At 42.0% G+C, this 17,515-nt stretch overlaps 2 protein-coding genes across 3 annotated transcripts in view; one reads left to right on the top strand and one right to left on the bottom strand.

The window, feature by feature from the left end:
• The first annotated feature begins 446 nt into the window (after positions 1-446).
• Positions 447-15,279, top strand: disp3 (dispatched RND transporter family member 3). 2 transcript variants are annotated; one of them, XM_072388192.1, is made up of 23 exons: positions 447-527; positions 764-865; positions 4,464-4,520; positions 5,274-6,260; positions 6,340-6,559; positions 6,702-6,838; positions 6,961-7,095; positions 9,022-9,182; positions 9,356-9,495; positions 9,612-9,703; positions 9,826-9,987; positions 10,303-10,464; positions 10,554-10,700; positions 10,783-10,919; positions 11,019-11,188; positions 11,287-11,417; positions 11,687-11,871; positions 12,111-12,237; positions 12,577-12,722; positions 12,813-12,972; positions 13,093-13,206; positions 13,282-13,454; positions 13,639-15,279. In XM_072388192.1, exons 4-23 carry the CDS (start codon positions 5,282-5,284, stop codon positions 13,993-13,995), a joined length of 4,035 nt encoding a protein of 1,344 aa, XP_072244293.1. In that variant the 5' UTR covers positions 447-527; positions 764-865; positions 4,464-4,520; positions 5,274-5,281; the 3' UTR covers positions 13,996-15,279. The 2 variants fall into 2 exon arrangements, with proteins under 2 accessions (XP_072244293.1, XP_072244292.1); XM_072388191.1 differs by lacking the exon at positions 4,464-4,520 and having other exon boundaries at positions 453-527.
• Positions 15,280-15,997: 718 nt separating this feature from the next.
• The window catches only part of bmp1a (bone morphogenetic protein 1a), a 30,378-nt gene continuing 28,860 nt past the window's right edge, over positions 15,998-17,515 (bottom strand). Inside the window, exon 20 of the mRNA XM_072388208.1 lies at positions 15,998-17,453. Coding sequence (XP_072244309.1) covers positions 17,319-17,453 — 135 coding nt within the window. The 3' untranslated portion in view covers positions 15,998-17,318. The remainder of the gene's footprint in view (positions 17,454-17,515) is intronic.

A 17,515-nucleotide genomic window follows, 5' to 3' on the forward strand; every position in this document is an offset into this window, starting at 1 on the left:
CACAGCAGTCAGAAAGCATTTACAATAGAGAAGCTGATGGAACAGTTTAATTTAATCTGATGTGAGAGCCAAAAATGAAAATGAGCCACCATCTAATGAACTCATATCAGGTTATTATTTTAAATTGCCTGCACTTTTTTTCCTACTGTAGCCAGTTATTCTGATCACCCTCTTATAACACACCCCACCAACTGAGACTGGACTAGACCATACCAACTCTTACATGATGGGAGGGGGCTCGGCTGCAGGATTGACACAACTGCATCATTTTGACCATCTAAAACCAAAAGAATGATGACTGATTCCCTATGAGTTGATATTTGTGTGAAGGTATAAAGTCCCTCTTCGTGCCTCAGCTTGCCGTCGGTGGTGCTCAGAGGTTTTTGAGCTGCGGTTCCCTCCTTGTGTTTCGCACACTATTGAGCCATTCAGCAGAACAGGCTGAACAAAGCCACGGGAAAGAGGGAGAGAGAGGAGAGCTTCTGGGAAGACATGTCTCTCACTGACTCTGTCGCCTCGACAACCGGGTAAGAAAGGAGGGGAGGGAGCACCAGAGAGGGAGAGAAAAGACTGGGGGGCATAAAAGAAGAGGAAACAACACAAAATGAACTGCTGAGATTAGAGGATTCCTGCAGAGTGAGGAAGGAAAGTGGATTTTTCTGTATCATTTTCTTGTGAGGGCTCCTAGGGTTTGTCTATCTCCTGATGACTTATTAACTATGACAGTAAAGCAGTAACTGATTATTTGTTTCTCTCTTATCAGTGCATGGAGCAGATGAAACTAAGGAGCACAAGTTGAGCACAATAAAAGTGGACCAAGCAGGCCTGAACGCTCCACCTGTAATTCTCATTTCATCAGCTTCAGGTAAGTCTTTCCTCAGTGCTGCAGACATTTGCTCTGATCAGGGTGTTTTCATTTGTGATGATCTCTTAGTGATGAAATATGCTGATAACTGAGGGTATTCAATCGTCTACAAAATGAAAGTCCACAAATTCATCTACGAATCAGAAAAAGTTACAAAAAATAGGTATGTTATTTGGTCACTGGATTTTTAAGCTGCCCAGAGGAAGAAAAAAATCAACACTTTCAGTACAGTTGGAGGCTTGTTCCCCTCATCTTATTCAGGAGTCACAGAAATGAAATGCTACATATCAACTTGCTTCGCTCGCTGTGCACCAAGTCTTGCTCTACTGCCCATGTAAGCAAGAATTAATTGACAATAAGATAAATGAACTCCTCTTTCAGGTGCAGCTGGATCTTGAGAGTTTGACTTGAACCATAGATTCATAGTGCGGAAAAAATATCAGATACATCCTTCATAAACATCACGCTGGGCACTCATGTATAAGAAATATATTCATAGAGCACTGGTGGTGAAATCAATGCCCCTTTAAATGAGGTGCTATTCTGGCTGAGTTTACATCAGGCTCAGTGTGTGGGGCAGGAGGCAGTATGTGATATCCATATTGGATGAGATGAAGGGGAGATAAACTCACCCTCAAGGTGGAGGGGGTTATTTTTAGCTGCTGTCAATAGCGAAGGTTACAAATCTTTCACCTTTGTAGGAAAGGTGGGGAAAATGGCAGCAACACTGAAGGGTGGAAAAGTGTGAGCTAGAAAGCCAATGGAGGGCTGACAAAGATGCTCAGAGAAACAGCGATGGGTCAAGGGTTCAGTCTCCCAGGAGACTCTCACCTCACCTACACTACCTAAACTTAGACATGTAGAGGAGGATTATAACGCTCACGCTTGACTTACCTGTTTTTATTCATTGTGCTCATGCTTTGTGCTGGACTGAAGCTTTTAGTCATCAAGTATATAAAGATATGGTTTTAATCACTTGTTCCAACAGTTTTGGGGCAAAACATTTGTACATTTTATATCAATAGTAGAAAAAAAATAGAGGGTATGGAGCAGATGCTTAGATCCTTATTCGTTTCCTTTGTGGTGGTCAGATGAAAGATTTCAGTGACCAGCAGTCCACAGCGATATAAAACATGGTCGAATGTAGACCGTGAAACTGTTCCTTCTGCCTCCTGCCCCCCTCATGGGATTGGAAATGTTATTTGATTGCTCCTGACCATCCAAGCCCGTTTCTTCTCAGCTAATGGTGAGAGTTTTGGTTCTCTTTGAGAACTTGACAAAGTGACTACAACAGCAATAGTTGTTATTTGGTTGCAAATATTTGAACAAATAATCTTGGAGTCTGCAGCTGTTTGGAAATGGCTCCAAAAGACCTTCCTGACTTCCTGTAAAATTACAAAGCCCTGTCTCAGATTCCAACTGATCTCTGTGACCTTTCCTTTTATAATGTGTATTAATCAATTCATTTTACACACTTTATCCTTACCTTTCAAGCAGGTATGTTAATTCTTGATCCTGTATTGATTCATTCCAACAGTTCAAGGAAATAAACATAACAATTCGTCTCTTTGAGGGTATATATATACATTTGTCAAGGACTGTGCTTACTGTAAAAATATTGTCTAGCAAGATTTATGGTTCAACAGTCGATTAGTTCGTATCTCGCTGAACACGACACCTGAGACAGCCAAAGCACCGCTCCATTCTGAACAACACAACCCATCAAGCAAGGCTGCCTTTCTTCTAACGAGCAGGTAGGTGGACTATGACCACCTGAGCTAAATAAGTAAAGCCACAGGGAAAGTTCCCAATTGAGTCCAACGTGAGGGCAGCAAGGTTATCCATTCACACACCATACATAGTACAAGAGCATGTTCAGTTTTCCCCAGACTAATACAAGATTTCATATCACAGAACCTGCACAATTCATTTCAGCTCTCGTTCTGCTTTTATCCGTTTCTTTTTTTAAGCATGTAACTGCATTACAGACAAAAAAATAAATAAAATAACACATTGCTTTGCTCATATAAATAATGTAGATTTAGCACAGACAGAGCCATAAGGCAGACAACATTTTTTTTCAATACTGAATGCAGGATGCCAAATTACTCTCTATTTTTAATCCACACCTGCACACGGTTTAAATCGACCCTGATCTCGTAATCTGTGCAGAAGAATAGCAATGTTGAACAATTCTAGGGGCTTGTAGACACATTAGTTATACCAGGTTCTGCACAGCTTGCGGTGCTTCACAGCTGTAACAATCATTGTGAGGGAGCATCAGTCTCATCAAGAGGAGAAGAAAGGATGTGTCTCCAAGGCTGTGCATCGCTTTAGTTGTCTCTTCCCTTCTGTACCTGCATGCTGTTTATTGCTAAATGCATGTAGATAGATGAGGGTTAACACAGAGCTGTTCCTTAATGACTAATAAGCACCAAATCTGCCCATCAGTACCTGCTAAATTCCTTGTTTTGTCAGATTTCACATCTGCATCACCATTCAGTCTATTTTGATGTTTAAGTGGGGACAGAAATACAGCAGCAAATATGTACCTGTAGCCCTCTCATTTAGTTTTTCCTCCATTATTAAACGGCAGAAAAGCGCGAGTTCTTTCACAGATGTTCGTGTTGCAGGTTGGTTATTTGTATGGATGTAGTGCGTTTGTGTGTGTATATATAAAATCTCCAGCCATTGCCAATTTTCTCTCCTCCCCTCTTTCCTTTCCACTCTCTCATCATATTGCTGCGCTTGTCTGTGAGCCTTTCGTCTTGTGGTGATGAGAGAACCATCATCAAAATGAGACAGAGATGAAACAGAACTGGATTAAGACATGTAATTACCAAAATCTGCAGCTGTGGTCAGTTTTATTGGCTGTAAATAAAAAAAATTTGTATATCTTCAGGATTGGTCAAATAATTGGTCACATGATTTCACAGGGACAGAAACACCTTAAAAGAGCACTAAAATGCAGTGTTGCAAAAAATTTGAACAACCTTGATGGTTGCAGATATCCACTGATATTGTTTCTAGAACTGCAGCCAGCTAATAGATTTTTCTTTTGTTATAGGTGGTGGTAATAATATTTGACAATAACATGGATGGGTAATTGAATAATTCCATATTTTGTTATATTTTATCACACTTTGAAAGCTAATGAGTCAGTGTGGTGTGCTGCTATCCTGACCTGAGCTCTGGGATTAGATGCTAATGGTTAAAACCAAGTTTTGTTTAGACTGAAAAATAGAGAAAAACTACGAGAATATTAGATTTGGTGTAAAACTTTTTGTTTTCAACTCCACGGGATGTAACAGGAAATAATTCAGAAATAACACATACCATGTCCAAGTATGGTGGACATTTGACATTAAAGGCTGTCTCAGAAAGTGTAGAGCAGTGTTTTAATGATGTGCTCATTACACACATACATGAGCTGCTCCTTTATCAGTGAAGCGCAGTGTGACTTTGTAGCACAATGACCACACTAGGTTACTTTCTGCTGCAAACATGAGTACATTTTCAGCTTTAAAAGTAAAATGTGTGAGAGAACAAACTAAAATTCCATAAAACAACAACCCTGAAAACTTACTTTTATCTTCAGGGTTTGCCTCTGAGGAGTCTCTACTTTCTGACTGGAGGAGTCTTTTTCATTTTTAAGGTAATAATTGATCAGTAGAAATGGCAAATTCCTTTAATATCACACATTTTTTACTTCAGCTACAAAGCAGCTGTCTAATCACGATCCAGTGTCTTACTTGGCCGACCTCAAAGCGCTGCTCTAAAGAGACAAGATAAAATGCTGCAGTTTAAACACTCCACGGCACATGAATGCAAACAAAGAGTAGAAACAAGTGGCATCTATTGACAATTAGTCTAAGTCTGCCCATCACAGAAGATAAAACTGGTCTTATTCTGCAACTCTAATATCCCACTCACTCTTCTTGTCAGTAATTAGACAAGTGAGATGATTTATTTTGGTGTACAACAACAGCACAACTCCTTTGTGTAGACTGCCACCAGTGGACTGTATCCAGGTGACAATGGCTGACAGAGAGTGTGGGGGGGAATCACAGCTTTTAGCCTGTCTCACCCCAAGCTCTTGTGAGCTGCATCTTAAAGCAGGAACCAGCCAGACATTTTCTGTTAGAAGCCCTTGAATACCCCCTCCCTTTAATTTTCTCCATATGAGCTTGCCAGTAGAGGGCCTTTGTCAACAGCTGCTTGAGGACAGACTTAATTCTCTCATGCCCTTGCATGCTCTGTACAACTTTGGAAGTTACCCTGTCCTTCATTTTGTCTGATGCTTGTGTCAACTGCTGGTAGTTCAAACATCTATTTCACGCACGAGTTTCATTTGAAAAGCAGAGCTTTAAATGTGTAATGATCTAGTGTCGTAATGTGTCGCTGACAGGTGCCAGCATGGATGTGGAGGATGAGCCGCTGCTGTTTCACACCGGCTGGAGTTGTGAGGAGGAGGAGGAAGAAGAGGAGGCGGAAGGAGAGGCACTCGCAGCAGGACAAAGTTGTTGCTCTGGGACTCCTGGAGTTTGTGGGATTTGGAGGGCAGTGGGGTGGGTTTACACAAAGCCCTGGGCCAGTGGAGTAGTTTTAGGGGCAGCCTTCCTGCTGCCATGTGTCCTGTTTGCCTACATGTTGCTCTACTGCCCTCCTCTGGACATAGACCTTTCCTACAGTGCCTTTGAGGTTCACAGTCACTTCTCAGCTGAGCGCTTTGACGCCCTCACTATAGCTGTAAAGACTCAGCTTGGGTCCTGGGACAGACGTAGGCGTGACATAGATGATATCGAGTCTGGGGCACTGCAGAAACTTTTTCTGGAGAGGCTGGGCGGAAAGGGAGAGTGCAACAGGGCAGATAGCGAGGGCATGAGATCCTGTACTCATCAAAACGGCACTTTATCTCCTGGAGATAACAAGAGGAGAGGAGCTACAGCACATGGAAATACAAGGACAGAACCTGATTTGAGCCAGGAGGGAATAAGAAAGCACAATAGCACAAATCCCAGAGCAGAAGAGGAGAGATTATGGGATAGGAATTCCACTTTTTCACACACGAGGAAGCGCAGGTATGCCCCCAATTACTACATGCAGAGCCAGGCTTTGTGGAGGATTGAGTTGGTGTTTGTGGCTCAGGGGCGAGGCGATCCCAACATCTTCACCCCAGAGCGTCTGCAGACGATTCACAACGTTGAGCATCTGCTCATGCAGCACCCACAGTTCCATCAGTTCTGCTGGAAACCTCTGGAAATATTGAGGGATCTGCCACTTGGTCCATCTTACTGCTCCCCACCCAGCTCACTCCTGTCTTACCTGTACCCCAGCGAGAGAGGAGGGAAGATATACTACGATGGCATGGGCCCAGACCTTGCTGATATTTATGGTAGGTCAACAGACATCAAAAGTTATCCTGTGACTATCAAACATAAATGTGCTGATTGGACTTATATGCTGCCTTGCAGGTTCTTTGAGTCTAGCCATTACCCACCCACAGTTTTACTGGTATGTGGATGAGAGTCTGTCCCCCGAGCATCTCTCATCCTCTCTCCTACGCAGTGAGATCCACTTCGGTGCTCCGCTGCCATCGTACTACTCCCTCCAGGACCGAGTGGATGAGCAGAGAACTCGCTTCAAAGACTTTGTCGTTCAGTACGCAGACATACTATCCAAGCAGTCTACCAGGTCAGACACATTGTCAGCCCTTTATTACAGTGCAATCTTATTACTTATAGGAGCCGACATAGCATCACTAAAGTCATAGTATTTGCAGCTGCTGCACTTTGTTGCATAGTTTAATGTTGTTTATCTGCATCCTATGTGTTAGTCAGGTGAAGGTGCTGTATGGGGGAACAGAACTATTTGACGATGAAGTGAGACATACCTTCTACAATGATATGATGCTGGCCGTCATCAGTGGAGCCTGCATCACTGTACTTGTCTATGTCCTCACTTCCTTTTCTGGTACAGTTTGCCTTTTACCTTTATTTTGCTGACACTGGTGTTTACAGATCTTGTTTTTGAAGTATCCGAGTGAATTTGGATACACACAAATGCTCAAATACTCCCTTCCTGTCTCTTTTAAGTCTTTCTAACTTTCTTCGGACTCGCTGGCATCGGACTGAGCTGTTTGATGGCTCTTTTCTTCTACCACGTGGTCTTTGGAGTGAGATACCTGGGCATTCTCAACGGAGTTGCAGCATTTGTTATTATTGGTATTGGTAAGTTATTAAAAGCACTTTTCAGCACTTATTTGATTTTGATATGGAGATTAAGAAAATAGGTTTTATGTTACTCTCCGATCTGTAGCAAAGATATGAAGCTAACACTAGTGACATTGCCTAGTTCAGCGTTAGGACAGGACTCCATGGATACTAATCAGAAACTAACCTGACTTTGTCTAAAAGTTTAAACCTATACCTACAATTCAATTCAGTTTTATTTATATAGCGCCAAATAACAACAATTGTCATCTCAAGGCACTTAAATAATATAGTCCAATTCAAGCCAACTAGAATTCAATTCATTGTAATCATAATCCAATTAAATCCAATCAATTAATTTCAAAATAATCCAATTCATTCATATAGAGCCAGTTCAAAAAATAATATCCTAGCCAAGGAAACCAACAGATTGCACCGAAACTTGTCTTCAGTCCTATCTCCCGTCCTGTGGCGACTGTGGAAAGGAACGACTCCCTTTTAACAGGAAGAAAAAAAAGATTTAATGGATAGAGAAGTAAAAGAAAGAAAGAAAGAATAAATGAATACAAAAATAATAAATGTTGAATTGTCACAATGTAATGGTTTAGTAATTTTGTTGAACTACCAGTGGTAAACGTCTTTATTTGAATAACAGCACTGATACAGCACTGTTGCTACAGTAAGTCCCACATTGGCAACATCCATCAAGTTAAAAAATAAAAAGGTATTATCGTGAAAATGTACTGAAAGTATTAGAAATAATTGTACTCATAGAGAAATGATTGCTGCAACTTTTATTCTCAGAGATTAGTACTCATGGAACTTTTCACATCAATTCAATCTCCTCTTCTTTTTGATTTAGTTTCATTTAAACAATGGATTCATTCAGATGTTTGAGTCATGGGAGAATTATTCATCATGTTAGATCTGATTTTTACAGAAGGTAGGTTAGATTTAAAACTTTTACTTTATTGAGCATATTTAGGGTTTCATAAAGGCTCAAAATGTTGTACACTTATGTTTTTTCTTATTTGGGCAAAGGTGGACTTTGTCTTGTAAGTTTGTCAGTTTCTCATTAAAATTTGTTGATGAAAAATCATATGAAAACATACAACTAGACATTTACTTTCACGCAGATTCATCAACTGATAATGTTATTATTTGTTATGTAAATCTTCAGAAAACAGTGCTGTCATGGTTGCTCTGACAGCATGTCATAGTAAATGCCAATTTTCTCTTCATAAATCAACTAATCAGTTGTGTAGACTTTTACAAACATCTTGGTATTTTAATGACAAACTTCATATTTATAAACTTTCTGCATCTTTTGCAAAAGAAATTGAATGTGTTAATTGATTAGCAACTAAATCTGCCAGGTAAATGTTGAGGAGTAAAAGTAAAATATATACCTTTGAGATGTATCAGATTAGAAGAAGAAAGTGTCATGAAAAGAAAATACTTCTGTAATTTTGTACCTTAGATTGACTTGTGAGTATCATGTCCTGACATATTGTCATCTGTGAGGAAAGACTGCTGGAGGAAAATGCACCAGGCAAAGAAACAGCATGACAAATAATACCCCATAAAACCACCAAATGACATGTTCTGTGCTGGAATGTGGCTTCCCTATGTTGCCTAATTGGTTTTGGCCTCATAATGGTTCAATTCCAGCAGACCAGAAGTCATTTAACCTAAGTGTACCACGTCGAGTCCTGGTGCTGAAACTGAAACAGGTCTGTAACTTGCCCTGATACAGGTCACCACATGTTTTCCAAAGTTGATCTAAATATGACCCTATTCCAACAAAAACTTAGCCTAAACTACTTAAACTGGGAAGGAAACAGCTAACACTATGTTTGTGTTTCTTACAGAGCCTCACTAACTCCAGTCTATTAATAATTGTATGTGTTTAAGTTCTTTTCTTTTTAACTCTTGATTTCTCAGGGGTGGACGATGTATTCGTGTTCATCAGCACCTTCAGGCAGGCCTCTCATCTGCATCAGCCACAGGAGCGAATGATTTATACAATTAAAACAGCTGGCAGAGCTACATTCCTCACCTCCTTCACAACTGCAGCTGCTTATGCCGCTAACACCTTCTCTCAGGTAATAATGGAAGAGGAACACAATGTGTAGGATCTATACAGGAAGTGTAATTGACACCTTTTGCTGTGGAGCAATAGAAATGCATCTCTCAGCAGACAGCAATTTTTATACAATAATCACAAATTCAGTGTTTCAAGGTCTTTTACATTATGCTACATTTGACTGACACTCAGATCCCAGCCGTGCATGACTTTGGCCTATTCATGGCCCTCATTGTCAGCTGCTGTTGGCTCTGGGTGTCTGTCCTGATGCCAGCCGCCCTGTGTATCTGGAGTCAGCATGTGGAGCCTCATGAACATGCCTGGTTGAACTGGTGAGCTGCTATTTCCTTATTTTTTGTATGGTTTTTTTGAGCATTCCTGAGCAACAGTCCGGTTGAGATGTAATCGCTCCAGATGTGTCTCACCCTAAACTCTTGTCCCTCCAAAGTGTGAAGTTGTTTTCGGGCCTGTCAGCGAGCCACAGCCCTTTGTCAGATGAAGATGATGATGTGGCACTTCTTTCTGTGGAGATGGAGCCAGGTGAGATTATTATCTCCTTGCACTGAATGGACGACGGGGGGAGAACTGGAAGGGAAATGAGCCCATGCTGTAAAACGCAGCTGTTCAGGCACCACTAAGACCCTTCCTTTTGTCTCTGCCAGGCTCCTGTGACACAGACGGCGATACAGCTATTCTGTCCCTGTCAGTGGAGACACCTTTGTCCCCTCAAGGGCAGCAGCATGTGGGTGTGGTGAGCACTAAACTCCAGTGGGCCCTGAAGCACTTAGCTGAGCCAGCAGTGAAGCAACGAAAAGCTGTTCTCGGTGAGGTCAACATAAGATCACTATGATTTTCCCACAGTTGGGATCATTTTACACCCAAGGAAACTGAATATTATCAGGGTAAAATTATTTAATTTATTATTTCAGATACTGTGTACAGGGCTGTAAGGTTTAGAAATAAGTGTAATTTCTCATGTCTTCTTATGTATTTAAGAAATGCTGTAAAATCCACTTTGAGGTAATGCATGCATCTCTCATGAAGCATTCACTGACACTCTCTGTCCCTCAGGTGCTTTATCTACTCCCATCACAACCTCCTCTCTGCTATTGTTTATCATTATCTTCCTGACAACCCAGGTATCTTTCTCCTGGTTCTTCTCTTATCTGCTGGCTGTTGCTGTCTCCTGAGGCCAGCCTCTCACGCGCCTCTTCTATTCCGCCAAAACACAAACCTCCAGACCCTGCTGGCTCTGCGGAGCAACCTCAGCGGCCAAGGCATATCCTGTCCCATGTGCTCAGGTGAGACTGCAGTGGTACAAGAAACACACGTAGCACATTTAACCTAAAAAACACGAGGCAAATAATTGAAGGCAGGTTTTATCCTGCAGGTGTGTTCATGGAAAAACCCCATCCGTTATACAGCCACACTTCCTCATCGGGTTTTAGGTTTTCCACACATCAGCACAACCCAAGCACAACAACCTCAACTGCTTCTCAGAGCTCAGTAAAGCCAAACTCAAGCACCAATCAAACAGGTAAAAAACCAGCACATAAGAATCCTCCTTCTCCTTATTCAAAGCCCATGTCATGTCTACATTGTTTTGTATTTATTTCCAGGCTCCTTGCTCACAGTGTACATATCAAAGTTGGATCATGGAGCCTCTACAGCAATTTACCGTTTCTCACTCAACACCAGCATCCCATCCCCTTGGAAAATGAGCAGCACAGAGCATAAGGAGGTGTCATCTTTCCAGGTTAGGGAGCAGAAGTCAACTTAATGATTTATATTATAATTAGTTCTGTGACATGTGGCACCAAAGGAGCTTGAAACTAATCATGTTTTATCTAAATAGGCTTTTCGGCAGCCCCACACCAATTACACCACCAGAATGTCAGTGTGTGTTTCCCGTGTGTACCGGCCGTACCCCAGCTGGATGATCACTTCCAGCTCATGTGAGCCCCGTCATGGTTGGACGCCAGAGTTTTCCTTTTATGTAGCAGCATCCCCTCAGCAGAACAGCAGGTGAAATGATAGTGGGGAAAAAAACTAGTGCTGAAGTATAGAGTCTCATGTGGCTTCGGTGGCAAATCTGTCATTTTAATTTGACCATCTCCCCTTAGGAGGCTATACTTTGCTCAGTGCCACCTGAGACCTCATCCCAGCCGAGTGTGTGCCAACCCGCCTGGTTGTGGTTTCAGCTCTGGGCCTGATGGGCCTTCACAGGGAACCTTTTATGCCCCTCTTCCCAGTGGTGAGCAAGCAAGGTTCTATAACAATGGTTTTCTAGCCTGTTGGGAAAACCGTTTTCACTCTGTATGCATCACACTAACAGTATCTTTTTTTGAATGCCATTTAATCTTACATAGAGTGTTTCAAACCGAGAGAATGCTTTGTTATGACAGCTTCTTCGAGTGGCATTTTGTGAACCCACTGGAGGTGTAGATATTTATACTTGCAGATATTTTTGCTCTGTATAAGCAAACAAAGTTCAGAGGTTTTCTTCTTGTTCTATTTTCAAAGATCCCTCATCTGCTGCCAAAACAAAACTCTCCAAAACGTCTGGCTTCAACCCATGCAGTGGCAGTGTGTGTGGCCACCCAGCGGTGCGTCCTCTGGTTGACACGGGGGCCATGGTTTTTGTTGTGTTTGGCATCCTGGGAGTCAACAGAACTGAGCACAAGGACAATCATGTCATTGGAGATATGGTGAGATTCACCTGCGTCACGTACATCAAGATACTGCATGATTGGACCCCTTATGACCTGTGATTCGATATGATGTATTTGAGTGGTTGAGAGGACGAATGTTGCTTGAAGTGGAAAGGGCTTTCAGTAATGAAAAAAACTAGAGAGAAAAAATAAGTGCTGTGCATTTATCATTTCATCAACAGAATTTTGAATCGACTATCTTGTTGTGTTAACATGTTGTTCAATTTTCTCTAAAGGGTAGCATCATATTGGACCCTGACTTTGACATTTTCCAGGAGATGGGGCATCTTTGCAAAATCTGCAAAGCTGTTGGTGCAAACAGACAACTTGTGAAGCCAGGAGGAGCTCAGTGCTTGCCTTCAGGTAACACTGACCACAGGAATTTAGCAGACAGAAGCAAAAAGACTGAGATTCTCAAAAGCATCAATTACTCAAATGTGCCTTGCAGCAAAATTGAATACGTTCAGTTCTGTCAAAAAAATGTTTGACAGTAGAAAGCATCGGATGAATTTAGTTTAGGTTGCATGTATTTGCTGCTATTGTTTTTTTAGTTTGGTTTATAGAACATGACACAGTAGTTAAAAACTGTTTAACAACTAAAGAGACGTAGCACTGAACTGAAATGAAAGAGTGCTAAAAAGCCTAAAAATCTCATAAATGTCGAGAAAAAAGTGCTTAAAGGGGTAACTGTCTTTCCTTCAGGCAACAAACTGTCTTCTGTTCTGCCTCTGCTCCATCCTGAGTGTCACTCTCTGCCGGAGCCCAACCTGCTTCCAGGGCAGCTCTCCCATGGAGCAGTGGGAATGCACGGAGGCAAGGTCAGCTGGCTGTCCATGGCCTTCGAATCTGTGAGTCCCTTCATCTTTCAGCTTTTCATCCACGTACATCAAAAGCTATTCATCCAGCCATCCCTAATACTCGACTTCTCCGCTCCAAAGACTACATACAAGGGGAAATCCTCCTTCCAGACCTATTCTGACTTCCTTCAGTGGGAGAACTTCATCCAGGAGCAACTTGCCAGCCTCCCTCAGTCCTCTGCTCTGCAGCGAGGTTTCCAGACATGTGAGCACTGGAAACAGATCTTCATGGAAATCATAGGCAAGTGAAAGGGTAGCATGTGTGTCAAATACATTTTTTTTCCTGCAAATTAAGGAGGGGATTAGTTAGCAAGAGGAAGTGAGTAAGTGTATAATTTTGATGAGATCTGATGGTTTGTAGGTGTGGAGAGTGCCCTCTGGAGTCTTCTGCTGTCTTTGGCCATCTGTGTGGCAGCTGTGTCTGTGTTTACCGCACATCCTCTGCTCCTGCTACCGGTGCTCATAACGATTATAGGTAAGAGTTGAAAAATGCACATCCAAGTGTGGTTGTGTATTGTTGTATTCAGGTCTGGGTTTTCATTTTTAACAGGGGTGATCTGTTTGGTCGTGGCTGTCATGTATTGGCTGGGATGGGAGATGGGAGCAGTGGAGGCGATTTCTCTGTCAATACTTGTTGGATCTTCAGTGGATTACTGTCTACACTTAGTGGAGGGATACCTGCTGGCAGGAGAGACCATTCCCTCTACACCTGGTCTTAACTTAGTATGGGAGTGTAAATATGTCTCACAATGTTTTTTTGCTTATCAAATTATTTGAATTTGGGTTCAAAAGACAAAAAAATGCCTTGAAGTCTCATGAATAGATTATATTAATTAAGCGTGAATGTTTGTGGTCCATTAATATGTTTTTCTTTACATCAACACTTTAATCTCTGTTTTGTTTGCAGGAGCCTTTAGCTGAGAGGCAGAGACGAACTCTGGAGGCAGTGAACCATGTGGGCGTTGCCATAGTGTCCAGCGCCGTCACCACGGCAATCTCCACAGTCCCTCTTTTCTTCTGTGTCATTGTGCCTTTTGCCAAGTTCGGCCAGATCGTTGCCATTAACACGGCCGTCTCCATTTTCTTTACCCTGACGGTGACAGTGGCCATGTTGGCCTGCATGGCCCCTGCCCGCTTCAGCAGACACCCTGGCGCTGTGCTAAAGGCCAGCCTGGCAGTGATGGTAGCTGCAGCCTTGGGAGCAGCTCTATGCTGGGTGGGAGGACAAATAGGCGCATCAGCCTGGCAATTAGTCAGCACATAAGACACTGCTGTCCGTAACCTCACACTGATGTCACACAGAGGAGGTCCTCTGTATGCAAACTATGAGAACCGTTCAGGAGGTATATCTTGTACTTCATAGCACAAAGATGTCATAACAGTATACATTTTTTCCACTTGTATTGATCAGTGGATTGTGAGCATTAGGGAGCAAATCCTCACCTGCTGGATTTCTCATCTAAACTATAGCCTAGCGTATGTGACTCAGGAGTGGGATGACCTTTCTGTATTGAAATGATGATTCAGTTTTTGTTTTCTTAAATTTAGTTTTGCCTTGAGCCTCATTGATTGAGTAATCACTGGGATACAATGGCTGAGTCATAGTTTTCATCAGTGTAACTTATTGAGTCGTGCAGAGCTGCTGCCTGTTCTGTGATCAGTTGTTGTGAACACTGACAGGACGCAGTGCTCTGATGTGTGTGACGATTTAGAGTTGCTGGTTCACACAATATCATGGTCATTTTGTGAAACATGTTTTCTTTAAATACTTTGTGTCCAGCCATCACAGGTTTTGATGTTTCTCTGCAGCCGTTATAAAAATGATATGAACCAAATTTTTACTGCTTTGTTAAATGTGAAGTGTTGTCTAAATGTTTCAGTTTGCTGCTCTCACTCGTTTTGAACTGAACTCCTGGATGCTGCCGGCACACGTGTGCTTCTAAAACCCGTGAATGCCACTTCTTTGCACAAGTTGGAATCTTTTTTCCTGATCTCTTAAGGTTAAAAGCAGGTCTTTAACTGCTGCAAGGTCTCTATTTTTGTAATCACCACAAATTTCAAAGAGACCTCTTGTCACCTCCTCAGGTGTACCCTCTACTGCACTTAAAAGCTCTCACTGTAACCTGCTCTGCTCTCACACAATTCAGAGCACCACTTGAACACCCATCAACGGCAGCTCCAGTCTACCCAGCAGTGAAGGTGAGGGCCATTTGTCAAACATTTAACATAATGATGGTTAGGGAGAGGTGCATACTCAATGCTGACAAGAGCAGTAAATTTCTGTCTTGTATATGTGTGTTCATTGTGAATGTCAAATAAAGCAGGTGCAGTAAGTAGTTGGTTATTTTCTCTTGTGAAGTCTCAGCACAGATTTAGTCTGCATTGTTATGTAACGAAGCAGCAGAGTGGGATGAGGAGCTGTCACTGTTTGCTTACACTCGCATAATAACTCGTGTCCCATCTTTGAGTGGCTATCAACTATTCATATGAAATGTCTCACATTCAACTGTGAACTGAAGTGCATAAATGTTTTATGTTGGTTATTAAACAAAAGGAAGTGATAATGTTATTCAGACAGTATCATTTCTGCTCATAATAATGGAAATAGTGACAAAACCCTTGGTGGAGTATTGTCATTAAACACCCTGAAGCAAATAGATTGTACTGCAGATTGTAACTGACAGTATTTCAGATGATGATTTGTATAAATTAGTATTTGAGTATTATTGGAGCAGTATTGCTTCCTGTATAGACCTTTTAAAAAAAGCCTTTTTACAGCAGTGTTTTTTGCAGTACAATAAGTTGGGGCACAATCTCAGCCGTTCCGGCAGTTTTCTGTGCTACTCTGTGTTTTTATGAAAATGCACAACCGCAGAATAATCCTTGAGGAGGAGAGCGGTTACATGCAAAAGAATGAATCCTGAGAGTGGTTAGGGAAGTGCACTCCAACTGTAGTCAGAAATCACAAGCTCTGTCTATAAACAATAATTCCCAGATAGTGATACTAAGTCACACTTTTAGAATTGTTTTCCCGTGTTTGCTGGTGGTTACATTACTGTCTAAGTTCTGTTACCTTCATGCGTGTCCTTGAATGCACTCAGTTAGCAAGTCAGTACACTTCCAGAAGATGGTATCACTACAAAGCTACACAACTGGTGTGCAGGTACGAATGACTCCCGTGAATCAAGGTTAGACATCAAATAAATGTGTCAAACTGGAAGTTCATACGACATGGTGTCGAATGACAAATAAATGGAGAGAAAGAGTGAGTGAACAACAAAGTATATTCAACATAGACCAGTGGCTATACATGAGAAGGCAATGATGGAGCTAACTTCAACAGTATTTTTCCACCTTTACATTATACTGTTTGTGTAATCACTATAACAATAAATAGCCAGGCTCATTTGGTTCTTGAGAAATACTTCATTGTACCAAGAAAAGGCATTTTCTCTGGAGAGAAATTACTTTACATCAGAACTGTAAATCAACACTGAAACATAAGTCATATTTTATTTAACCCCATGTTACAGGGCACACACAATGTTCAAGTATGCCTGAGGAACTAGATGGAGCAATACAAAAAAAAAGAATAGGAGATAAAATGCATTTAAAAATGAGTGAACTGGCATAGCATTTCACAAAATTTTAGAAGCTCATGATTTTGGAACAATTCACTGTAAAGTGCTAACTGGTTCGAGCTGAGAAAAGCACATGTTCCCTTAGAAAGATCAAACACATTACTTTATACATGGAGGTACAGTAAAAGCCAGTCATCAGGCAAGCAATTACCAACCAGAAAACATGGACCACATTTCATTTATTAGTCCTTTAATAAGATAACTGCTTCCTTAATTTCCTTATTAATGGTAACAACGAGAATCTTGTCACTGGTTGCCAGGACAATACCAATTACAAATGCTGGTGTTGTCACTGTACAATTTTCCTTCTTGGCTTGTAATTACATGCAACTGACTGACATACAGTATCAAAATCTCAAGTAGAGTCCTTTCAATCCTCTTAAGGATAGGAATCCTTGAACCAAATAGATGAGAGAGTGAGGAGAGGAGAGCAATTATTGAGAAGTGCAGGATATGTTCCCATACTCCCCCTTCTCTTCCTCTCCTCCCCCTGGATGTGGTGGGCTGGCCCGACAAAAGCAGGGATCTGTCCAGCTGATGCCTGCCTTCCTACAGGTCCTGAGAAATCACTGTTTTCCTTTGTGCCTCTCATTGGGAGGCATGTTTAAAAAAAAAAAAATAGAATCAATCAAAAAAACATCTGGAGGGGACTGGGTCAATAAATTTTCCCCTGTTGTCTGCCTAAAGCGGTCGTTCACCCTCCCACCCCAATCCTAACCATAAAAAGGTAAAAACAAGGTGTACTGCAGAATGGCTTTACTCCTCACAGTCTGTGGGGGGAGCTAGAGCCCCTAGGAGCTGAGGTGTGGTTGGTGGACTTGCGGCTGTTGTGTCGTGTCTGACTGATCTTGGTGGCCGAAGGTTTCCGAGCATCGGGCTGGCGCCTCCCCTGGGGGCCCCTCCGTTTGCCTCTTTGCCCTGCACGGCCCCTTCCGGCCCCCACTGGTCACTTGCGAGAGTGGAGTGTGTCCTGGAACTTGGTGCTGGTGTAGCGGACATGAAAACCTTTTTTGTTGATTGTATCATCAGAGCGAAACTTGATCACAATGGAGTCACCGGCTGAGTAGATCTCCTCAGGAGGCTGTAGGGAGGGACAAAGCAAAATAGTCATTAGCGGTTGTGGCTTTCTGCTCGTTTGACTGC

The sequence above is a fragment of the Leuresthes tenuis genome, unplaced genomic scaffold, assembly GCF_036924035.1.
Source record: "Leuresthes tenuis unplaced genomic scaffold, fLeuTen1.0.hap1 SCAF_6, whole genome shotgun sequence".
Lineage (NCBI taxonomy): Eukaryota > Metazoa > Chordata > Actinopteri > Atheriniformes > Atherinopsidae > Leuresthes > Leuresthes tenuis.

Bases quoted from the DNA above. Each gene is read 5' to 3' on its own strand.
- disp3 (XM_072388192.1), top strand. From the start codon at position 5,282: ATGGATGTGGAGGATGAGCCGCTGCTGTTTCACACCGGCTGGAGTTGT. The intron at 12,973-13,092 runs GCAAGTGAAAGG...GATGGTTTGTAG, and splicing joins GATCTTCATGGAAATCATAG to GTGTGGAGAGTGCCCTCTGG. The intron at 13,455-13,638 runs GTATGGGAGTGT...TTTTGTTTGCAG, and splicing joins CTACACCTGGTCTTAACTTA to GAGCCTTTAGCTGAGAGGCA.